General features: G+C 37.8%; 1 protein-coding gene and 2 non-coding genes across 3 annotated transcripts; 1 reads left to right on the plus strand and 2 right to left on the minus strand.

The window, feature by feature from the left end:
- Positions 1-591: 591 nt before the first annotated feature.
- Positions 592-1,126, plus strand: LOC148577769 (pyruvate decarboxylase 2-like). Its single transcript, XM_088503337.1, has 2 exons — positions 592-781; positions 881-1,126. Exons 1-2 carry the CDS (start codon positions 617-619, stop codon positions 1,049-1,051), a joined length of 336 nt encoding a protein of 111 aa, XP_088359463.1. The 5' UTR covers positions 592-616; the 3' UTR covers positions 1,052-1,126.
- A 2,258-nt stretch (positions 1,127-3,384) lies between these two features.
- LOC148577770 (small nucleolar RNA R71) lies at positions 3,385-3,492 on the minus strand. The gene has a single exon (XR_015903444.1). It is a non-coding gene; the product is annotated as a small nucleolar RNA R71 (small nucleolar RNA).
- A 6,744-nt stretch (positions 3,493-10,236) lies between these two features.
- On the minus strand, positions 10,237-10,344 carry LOC148577771 (small nucleolar RNA R71). The gene has a single exon (XR_015904670.1). It is a non-coding gene; the product is annotated as a small nucleolar RNA R71 (small nucleolar RNA).
- Positions 10,345-11,098: the final 754 nt, after the last annotated feature.

Consider the following 11,098-nt stretch of genomic DNA (forward strand, 5'->3'; position numbering starts at 1 on the left):
TCCATCTGCTTATAAATGCATTCATGAGCCAATTTTTTGGGGGTTCTTTAATATGATAACCTTGTTTATAGAATATTTTGTTGTTGTTTTGTGTGTTTGCACCTATGGTTACATGTTTGTACCCGTGATTCTTTTTTTAAGTTCTGTATTCCTCTTTTCTTTTCTATTTGTTTTCTTCACTAAATCAGCTTCCTTTTGGTACTACTCTGTTGTATTCCTCTGCCCTTGTTTGATGTTTTTTCGATTGGAAATTTGGAATTTTGCTAGCAGGCCAGGGAAGTATGTGACTGAAACCTGAACTAGATGTAGGAATGATGTAATTTTCGTTGGCCGTAGAAGGGATTTTTGTCTTCTTTTGTCTTCTTTATGTTTTGTTTTTTCCTAGACGTATTCTTATATATGTCAGACCTTGCATTGAGTTACTCTGTTACTATACTACTATTATTGAAATTAGCTTACTTTGAATTGACTACTGTGGTTGTAATAATTACGTCTAGTTCAAGACTTGCATTTTGAACACAGTATAAGTAAACCAGAACATCAATTTGATGCTTGAAGCACACAGGGACTTAAGGTATTCCTTATTTATCAGGTTACAGCACAGGATATTTCAACAATGATCCGCAGTGGACAAAGGAGCATTATCTTCCTCATTAACAACGGAGGTTATACAATTGAAGTTGAGATTCATGATGGCCCGTACAACGTGATCAAGAACTGGGATTACACTCGCTTTGTGGAAGCCATCCATAATGGAGAAGGCAAATGCTGGATTGCCAAGGTTAGCTTAAACTCAAACAATCCTGTGTTACTGTGATCTTACAGTCATTACGAGCATTATCATTAACTGGAGTTACTATTTAAAATGCTTGGAGTGTAGGTACGGACAGAGGAAGATCTAACAGAAGCAATTGCAACAGCAACAGGAGCACAGAAAGATTCACTATGTTTTATAGAAGTATTTGCGCACAAGGATGACACCAGCAAAGAGTTGTTAGAATGGGGATCCCGTGTTGCTGCTGCTAACAGCCGCCCCCCAAATCCTCAGTAGATTACTTGCTCCATTCTAATTTGTATATTTTCTTGTGTTATATTTCAGCCTTGGGGGATGCTTAGATTGCTAAGGTGTTGCTGATGCTGATGTAGATAAAGCTGTTAGCCTTGCTCTCTTGGACATAGTATATAACAAGGTCAAATTTCTCTTAAGTGAATAATAATGAAGAAACTCAGGTTACACATTATAATGACACTCTTTAACATTTTGTTCTTGTTTTGATTTCAGGGTGAGATATGTGTTGAAAGTTCAGTGTGTTTGTTTAGGAAGGGAATGTGCTGAATAATTATATTAAAAGATGGATTTAGGCATTCTTTTCTTCCTCTTTCACACCATGCAGGTTTTGACAGCTACTAAAATTAGATATTGGAGGTTTTGTTCAATTAGATGCTAGGTTTTGACAAGTCCCTATAAGATGTAATGGCAAAAGAGAATTGATAGGCACACAGTTTCTTCTTGTTATCATGCTATATAAAAAACATGTCTCAGTTGTGGTGGTTTGGTTTGGTTTTTGTTGTTTTCCATTGCAGGAATGCTATTGATTCCTCTTTATTCAAGCAATGGTTGCATAACTTGCAAAGTGAGATTGGGATTCTAGCTGATGGCACCTTGGCTCTGAGACAAGTTCTAATTCAGGTAATTGCATAATCAGTGTTTAAAAAGTGGATATGATATTTTGTAATAATAAAGATAAATAGATGTGCAAGGTGTTTGGAATTTTTATTCCTATTAGCATAACAATGCTGATGAATTTTTATAGTAGAATGTGAACCTGGTTTAATTTGGAATTGTTAATACATGCATAAATTAGATTATTTCTTATAATATTTTTATATATATCGTTTTTGTTGGTTCAATTTGTTCTTGATATTTTGCTGTAGGCTAGTATTGGAATGGATAACTTGAACCCTTAATGCACAAAGTGGAGCAGTTTTAGGTTGATTTTGATCTTTTACTAAGTATTTAGGTTGATGATCATCTCTATTAGTGTAATTTGATATATTATGAGCAGTTCTAACTTGTATTGTTTTTGTATTTTTCTTCGGTTTTTAGTTTTGGAATCTGAACTCGAGATTTATTTTGTATTTGAGTAATAGTTTTTTAATGTATAAAACAATTATAGTAAATTATATATCTCACTAATTATTGTTTGATTTGTCTTGTAATAAAAATTGCATACTATATTTGTAGGTTTGGTAATAAAAAAGGATTGAAAATTTATATTGTGTAGCAATGAAGATCAAGTAACGAAAAGAATTTTTTTTTTTAATTTAACAAGGCTTTCGCCACGCTTTTAAAGCGTGGCTGTATATTTTGATATGGAGCGTGGTCGTATCTCCACCTGTCACCACGCTTTAAAAGCGTGGCCATATCTCCACCTGTCGCCACGCTTTAAAAGCATGGCCGTATCTCCACTTATCGCCACGCTTTAAAAGCGTGGCCGTATCTCCACCTACAGCCACGCTTTTCCAAGTGGCTGTTTGTAAAAAAGCGTGGCAAACAAAAAGCGTGGCAATAGGCTGCAAAAAGCGTGGCGATAGAGCAACCGCCACCCTTTGATAGGTCACCCCTTCAAAAGCGTGGCGGTAGCTCAAAAAGCGTGGCGAAAAGCTATCGCCACGCTTTTTTCAGCTTTTCGGCACGCTTTAAAAGCGTGGCAAAAGACGTGTTTTCTTGTAGTGTGTTTGGATTCTTATCTTTTTCTTCCTCCATTATTCTCTTCTTATACTTACATAAGGAATCTCTATACTGTGACATAGAGAACTCCATATTTTCTTTTTTGTTTTCTTCTTTTTCATATGAGCAGGAACAAGGATAAAAACATTCTTGTTGAAGCTGACCCTGAACCTGAAAGGACTCTGAAGAGGAAGCTAAGGGAAGCTAAAGCACAACTCTCTGGAGAAAATCTGACAGAAATTTTCGAAAAAGAAGGAGACATGGCCGAAAATAATAACAATGCAAGGAAGATGCTTGGTGACTTTACTGCACCAAATTCCAATTTACATGGAAGAAGCATCTCAATCCCTGCCATTGGAGCAAACAATTTTGAGCTAAAGCCTCAATTAGTTTCTCTGATGCAACAGAACTGCAAGTTTCATGGACTTCCATTAGAATATCCTTTTCAGTTCTTAACTGAATTCTTGCAGATCTGTGATACTGTTAAGACCAATGGGGTTGATCTCGAGGTCTACAGGCTTATACTTTTCCCATTCGCTGTAAGAGACAGAGCTAGAATATGGTTGGACTCTCAACCTAAAGACAGCCTGAACTCTTGGGATAAGCTGGTCACAGCTTTCTTAGCCAAGTTCTTTCCTCCTCAAAAGCTTAGCAAGCTTAGAGTGGATGTTCAAACCTTCAGATGGAAGGAAGGTGAATCCCTCTATGAAGCTTGGGAGAGATACAAGGAACTGACCAAAAAGTGTCCTTCTGACATGCTTTCAGAATGGACCATCCTGGATATATTCTATGATGGTCTGTCTGAATTATCAAAGATGTCATTAGACCATTTTGCAGATGGATCCATTCACCTAAAGAAAATGCCTGCAGAAGCTCAAGAACTCATTGACATGGTTGCAAATAACCAGTTCATGTACACTTCTGAAAGGAATCCTGTGAGTAATGGGACGCCTCAGAGGAAGGAAGTTCTTGAAATTGATACTCTGAATTCCATATTGGCTTAGAATAAAATATTGACTCAGCAAGTCAATATGATCTCTCAGAGTCTGAATGGATTGAAGGAATCATCCAACAGTACTAAAGAGGCCTCTTCTGAAGAAGAAGCTTATGATCCTGAGAACCCTGCAATAGCAGAGGTGAATTACATGGGTGAACCCTATGGAAACACCTATAATCCCTCATGGAGAAATCATCCAAATTTCTCATGGAAGGATCAACAAAAGCCTCAACAAGGCTTTAATAATGGTGGAAGAAACAGGTTTAGCAATAGCAAGCCTTTTCCATCATCCACTCAGCAACAGACAGAGAATTCTGAGCAAAATCCATCTAGCTTAGCAAATATAGTCTCTGATCTATCTAAGGCCACTGTGAGTTTCATGAATGAAACAAGGTCCTCCATTAGAAATTTAGAGGCACAAGTGGGCCAGCTGAGAAAAAGAGTCACTGAAACTATTCCTAGTACTCTCCCAAGCAATACAGAAGAGAATCCAAAGAGAGAGTGCAAGGCCATTGATTTGACCATCATGGCCGAACCAACAAGGGAAGAGAAGGACATGAATCCAAGTGAGGAAGACCTCCTGGGACGTTCAATGACCAATAAGGAGTTCCCCTTTGACAAACCAAAGGAATCTGAGGCTCATCTAGAGACCATAGAGATTCTATTGAACCTCCTTCTGCCCTTCATGAGCTCTGATGAGTATTCTTCCTCTGAAGAGGATGAAGAAATTACTGAAGAGCACGTTGCTAAGTACCTTGGTGCAATCATGAAGCTGAATGCCAAATTATTTGGTAATGAGACTTGGGAAGATGAATCTCCCTTGCTCACCAATGAACTGAATGCATTGGACAGGCAGAAATTACCTCAAAAGAAACAGGATCCTGGTGAATTCTTAATACCCTGTACCATAGGCACCATGACTTTTGAGAAGGCTCTGTGTGACCTGGGGTCAGGAATAAACTTAATGCCACTCTTTGTAATGGAGAAACTTGGGATCTTTGAGGTGCAAGCTGCTAGAATCTCATTAGAAATGGCAGACAACTCAAGAAAACAAGCTTATGGACAAGTAGAGGACGTGTTAGTAAAGGTTGGAGGCCTTTACATCCCTGCTGATTTTATAATCCTAGACACTGGGAAGGATGAGGATGAATCCATCATCCTTGGAAGACCCTTCCTAGCCACGGCAAGTGCTGTGATTGATGTGGACAGAGGAGAGTTGGCCCTTCAACTGAATGAGGACAACCTTGTGTTTAAAACTCAAGGATCTCCTTCTGTAACCATGGAGAGGAAGCATGAAAAGCTTCTTTCACTGCAGAGTCAACCAAAGCCCCACAGTCAAACTCTAAGTTTGGTGTTGGGAGGCCACGACCAAACTCTAAGTTTGGTGTTGAAACCCCACATTTAAACTCGAAATTTGATGTTGGGAGGTCCCAACAATGCTCTGAACATCTGTGAGGCTCCATGAGAGCTCACTGTCAAGCTATTGACATTAAAGAAGTGCTTGTTGGAAGGCAACCCAATGTTATTTAATTATATCTATTTTATTTTCCTTGTGTTATTTCGTGTTTTATTAGGTTGATGATCATGTGGAGTCACAAAAACTACTGAAAAATAAAAAAATATAATGAAAAATAGCATTGAAAATAGCACACCCTGGAGGAGAGCAGTCTGGCGTTTAAACGTCAGAAACAAGCATCTGTCTGGTGTTAAACGCCAGAAACAGGCTACATTTGGGTGTTTAACGCCAGAAACAAGCATCTGTCTGGCGTTAAACGCCAGAAACAGGATACATTTGGGCGTTTAATGCCAGAAACAAGCAGCAGTCTGGCGTTAAATGCCAAGATTACACAGCAAGGGCGTTTTACACGCCTAATTGGAGCAGGGATGTTAAGTCCTTGACCCCACAGGATCCCCACCACTTCTTCTCTCCTCTTCACTCTTTTTCATAATTCTCTTCCCCAAATACCCTTCACCAATCACTTCAATCACTCTTTCCCATCACCTCTTCACCACTCACATCCATCCTCTCTTCCCCATAAACCCCACCTACCTTCAAAATTCAAACTATTTTCCCTCCCAAACCCAACCCTAATGGCCGAACCCTAACTCCCATCCCACCCCTATATAAACCCCTCTTTCCTTCTTCATTTTCACACAACACAACCCTTTCTTCTTCCCTTGGCCGAATACACACCCCTCTCCCTCTCCTCCATTATTCTTCTTCTACTACTACTTTCTTTTTTCTTTTGCTCGGGGACGAGTAAACATTTTAAGTTTGGTATGGTAAAAGCATAGCTTTTTATTTTTCCATAACCATATATGGCACCTAAGGCCAGAGAAACCTCTAGAAAGAGGAAAGGGAAGGCAATTGCTTCCACCTCTGGGTCATGGGAGATGGAGAGATTCATCTCAAAGGTCCATTAAGACCACTTCTATGAAGTTGTGGCCAAGAAGAAAGTGATCCCTGAGGTTCCTTTCAAGATCAAAATGAATGAGTATCCGGAGATCCTACATGAGATTCAAAGAAGAGGTTGGGAAGTTCTCACCAACCCCATTTAACAAATCAGGATCTTAATGGTTCAAGAGTTCTATGCAAACACATGGATCACTAGGAACCATGATCAAAGTGTGAACCCGAATCCGAAGCATTGGCTTACCATGGTTCGGGGGAAATACTTGGATTTCAGTCCGGAAAATGTAAGGCTGGCGTTCAACTTGCCAATGATCGAAGAGAACGCACACCTGATGAGCGGATAATTTATACGCTTCTTGGCATTGTTTTTAGTATGTTTTTAGTAGGATCTAGTTACTTTTAGGGATGTTTTATTAGTTTTTATGTTAAATTCACATTTCTAGACTTTACTATGAGTTTGTGTGTTTTTCTGTAATTTCAGGTATTTTCTGGCTGAAATTGATGGACTTGAGCAAAAATCAGATTCAGAGGTTGAAGAAGGACTGCTGATGCTGTTGGATTCTGACCTCCTTGCACTCAAAGTGGATTTTCTGAAGCTGCAGAACTCAAAATGGCGCGCTTCCAATTGCGTTGGAAATTAGACATCCAAAGCTTTTCAGCAATATATAATAGTCCATTCTTTGGCCGCATTTAGATGATATAAAAGGGCGTTGAACGCCAGTTCTACGCTGCTGTCTGGAGTTAAACGCCAGAAACACGTCACAAGCCAGAGTTGAACGCCAGAAATACGTTACAAACTGGCGTTCAACTCCAAGATTGACCCCTACACGTGTAACATTCAAGCTCAGCCCAAGCACACACCAAGTGGGCCCCGGAAGTGGATTTATGCATCAATTACTTACTTCTGTAAACCCTAGTAACTAGTTTATTATAAATAGGACTTTTTACTATTGTATTAGGGATCTTTGATCAGTTTTATGCTATCTTAGACTTTCATGGGGGCTGCCTAGACCATTATCACTTATGTATTTTCATATGGTAGAGTTTCTGCACTCCATAGATTAAGGTGTGGAGCTCTGCTGTTCCTCAAAGATTAATGCAAAGTACTACTATTTTTCTATTCAATTCAACTTATTCCGCTTCTAAGATATTCATTCGCACTTCAACCTGAATGTGATGAACGTGACAATCATCATCATTCTCCCACGAACGCGTGCCTGACAACCACTTCCGTTCCACCTTAGATTGAATGAGTTTCTCTTGGATCTCTTAATCAGAATCTTCGTGGTATAAGCTAGATTGATGGCGGCATTCATGAGAGTCCGGAAAGTCTAAACCTTGTCTGTGGTATTCCGAGTAGGACTCTGGGATTGAATGACTGTGACGAACTTCAAACTCGCGAGTGCTGGGCGTAGTGACAGACGCCAAAGGAGGGTGAATCCTATTCCAGTATGATCGAGAACCTCAGATGATTAGCCGTGCTGTGACAGAGCATTTGGACCATTTTCACAAGAGGATGGGATGCAGCCATTGACAAGGGTGATGCCTCCAGACGATTAGCCATGCAGTGACAGCGCATCGGACCATTTTTCAGAGAGGATTAAAAGTAGCCATTGACAACGGTGATGTCCTTACATAAAGCCAGCCATGGAAAGGAGTAAGATTGATTGGATGAAGACAGCAGGAAAGCAGAGGTTCAGAGGAACGAAAGCATCTCTATACACTTATCTGAAATTCTCACCAATGATATACATAAGTGTCTCTATCCTTATTTTCTATCTATTTATTATTTATGTTCGAAAACTCCATAACTATTTTATATCTGCCTGACTGAGATTTACAAGGTGACCATAGCTTGCTTCATACCAACAATCTCCGTGGGATCGACCCTTACTCACGTAAGGTTTATTGCTTGGATGACCTAGTGCACTTGCTGGTTAGTTGTATCGAAGTTGTGAATGAAAAACGATTTATTAAGATGTACGTACAGAGTTTCTGGCGCCGTTGCCTGAGATCACAATTTCGTGCACCAAGTTTTTGGCGCCGTTGTCGGGGATTGTTCGAGTTTGGACAACTGACGGTTCATCGTGTTGCTCAAATTGGGTAATTTTCTTCCTATTTTGTTTTCAAAAAACTTTTCAAAAAAAAATCTTTCATAAACTTCTCCTTTGTTTTCGAAAAAAAAAATCATAAAAATAAAAAATATTTCATGTTTCTTGTTTGAGTCTTGAGTCAAGTTGAAAATTTGGTGTCAATTGCATATTCATCTTGCATTTTTCGAAAAATTCATGCATTCATAGTGTTCTTCATGATCTTCAAGTTGTTCTTGGTAAGTCTTCTTGTTTGATCTTGATATTTTCATGTTTTGTGTCTTTTCTTGTTTTTCATATGCATTCTTGCATTCATAGTGTCTATACATGAAAAATTTTTAAGTTTGGTGTCTTGCATGTTTTCTTTGCATCAAAAATTTTTCAAAAATAAGTTCTTGATGTTCATCATGATCTTCAAAGTGTTCTTGGTGTTCATCTTGACATTCATAGCATTCTTGCATGCATTCATTGTTTTGATCTAAAAATTTTCATGCATTGCATCATTTTCATGTTTTTCTCTTTCATCATAAAAATTCAAAAAATCAAAAAAATATCTTTCCCTTTTTCACTCATAAATTTCGAAAATTTGAGTTGACTTTTTTAAAACTTTTTAAAATCTAGTTGTTTTTATGAGTCAAATCAAATTTTCAATTTAAAAATCTTATCTTTTTCAAAATCTTTTTCAAAAATCAAATCTTTTTCATTTTTCTTATTTATTTTCGAAAATTTTAAAAATATTTTTCAAAAATATTTTTCTTATCGTTATCTCCTAATTTTCAAAAATAACATCATCAATTAATGTTTTGATTCAAAAATTTCAAGTTTGTTACTTGCTTGTTAAGAAAGATTCAAACTTTGAGTTCTAGAATCATATCTTGTGATTTCTTGTGAATCAAGTCATTAATTGTGATTTTAAAAATCAAATCTTTTCAAAACCAATTTCAATCATATCTTTTCAAAAATATCTCTTTATCTTATCTTTTTCAAAAATTTGATTTTAAAATATCCTTTTTAACTTCTTATCTTCTTATCTTTTCAAAATTGATTTTCAAATTTGTTTCAACTAATTAACTAACTTTTTGTTTGTTTCTTATCTTTTTCAAAACTACCTAACTAACTCCCTCTCTCTCTAATTTTCGAAAATATCTTCCCTCTTTTTCAAAATTTCTTTTTAATTAACTAATTATTTTAATTTTTGATTTTAATTCTCGAAAATTACTAACCTTTTTCAAAAACTATTTTCGAAAATCACTAACTCTTTTTCAAAAATTATTTTCGAAAATTCTCTCTCTCTCTTATCTCCTTCTATTTATTTATTCATCTACTAACACTTCATCTCACCCAAATTCGAACCCCCTCTTCCATCTGTGTTCGAATCTTTTCTTCTTCTTTTTTTCTACTCACACAGGGACCTCTATACTGTGGTAAAAAGGACCCCTATTATTATTATTTTTCTGTCCCTCTTTTTCATATGAGCAGGAGCAAAGACAAGAACATTCTTGTTGAAGCAGATCCAGAACCTAAAAAGAATCTGAAAAGGAAACTAAGAGAAGCTAAATTACAATAATCCAGCAAGCACCTTTCAGAAATTTTCGAACAAGAAGAGGAGATGGCAGCCGAAAATAATAATAATGCAAGGAGGATGCTTGGTGACTTTACTGCACCTGATTCCAATTTACATTGAAGAAGCATCTCCATTCCTGCCATTGGAGCAAACAATTTTGAGCTGAAACCTCAATTAGTTTCTCTGATGAAGCAGAACTGCAAGTTTCATGGACTTCCATCTGAAGATCCTTTTTAGTTCTTAACTGAATTCTTGCAGATATGTGATACTGTTAAGACTAATGGAGTAGACCCTGAAGTCTACAGGCTCATGCTTTTCCCTTTTGCTGTAAGAGACAGAGCTAGAGTATGCTTGGACTCTCAACCTAAGGATAGCCTGAACTCTTGGGATAAGCTGGTCAAGGCTTTCTTAGCCAAGTTCTTTCCTCCTCAAAAGCTGAGTAAGCTTAGAGTGGATGTTCAGACCTTCAGACAGAAAGAAGGTGAATCCCTCTATAAAGCTTGGGAGAGATACAAAGGACTGACCAAAAAATGTCCTTTTGACATGCTTTCAGAATGGACCATCTTGGATATATTCTATGATGGTCTGTCTGAATTAGCTAAGATGTCATTAGATACTTCTACAGGTGGATCCATTCACCTAAAGAAAATGCCTGCAGAAGCTCAAGAACTCATTGACATGGTTGCTAATAACCAGTTCATGTACACTTCTGAGAGGAATCCTGTGAGTAATGGGACGCCTATGAAGAAGGGAGTTCTTGAAATTGATACTCTGAATGCCATATTGGCTCAGAATAAAATATTGACTCAGCAAGTCAATATGATTTCTCAGAGTCTGAATGGAATGCAAGCTGCATCCAACAGTACTCAAGAGGCATCTTCTGAAGAAGAAGCTTATGATCCTGAAAACCCTGCAATAGCAGAGGTGAATTACATGGGTGAACCTTATGGAAATACCTATAACCCCTCATGGAGAAATCACCCAAATCTCTCATGGAAGGATCAACAAAAGCCTCAACAAGGCTTTAATAATGGTGGAAGAAATAGGTTTAACAATAGTAAACCTTTTCCATCATCCACTCAGCAACAGACAGAGAACTCTGAACAAAATACCTCTAATTTAGCAAACTTAGTCTCTGATCTATCTAAGGCCACTGTAAGTTTCATGAATGAAACAAGGTCCTCCATTAGAAATTTGGAGGCACAAGTGGGCCAGCTGAGTAAAAGGATCACTGAAATCCCTCCTAGTACTCTCCCAAGCAATTCAGAAGAAAATCCAAAAGGAGAGTGCAAGGCCATTGACA

Source organism: Arachis ipaensis, chromosome B1, assembly GCF_059453495.1.
Source record: "Arachis ipaensis isolate K30076 ecotype BB chromosome B1, ASM5945349v1, whole genome shotgun sequence".
In the NCBI taxonomy this organism is placed as follows: Eukaryota; Viridiplantae; Streptophyta; class Magnoliopsida; order Fabales; family Fabaceae; genus Arachis; species Arachis ipaensis.

Coding starts and splice junctions, on each gene's coding strand:
- LOC148577769 (XM_088503337.1), top strand. CDS start 617: ATGATCCGCAGTGGACAAAGGAGCATTATCTTCCTCATTAACAACGGA. Junction 782..880: donor GCAAATGCTGGATTGCCAAG/GTTAGCTTAAAC, acceptor CTTGGAGTGTAG/GTACGGACAGAGGAAGATCT.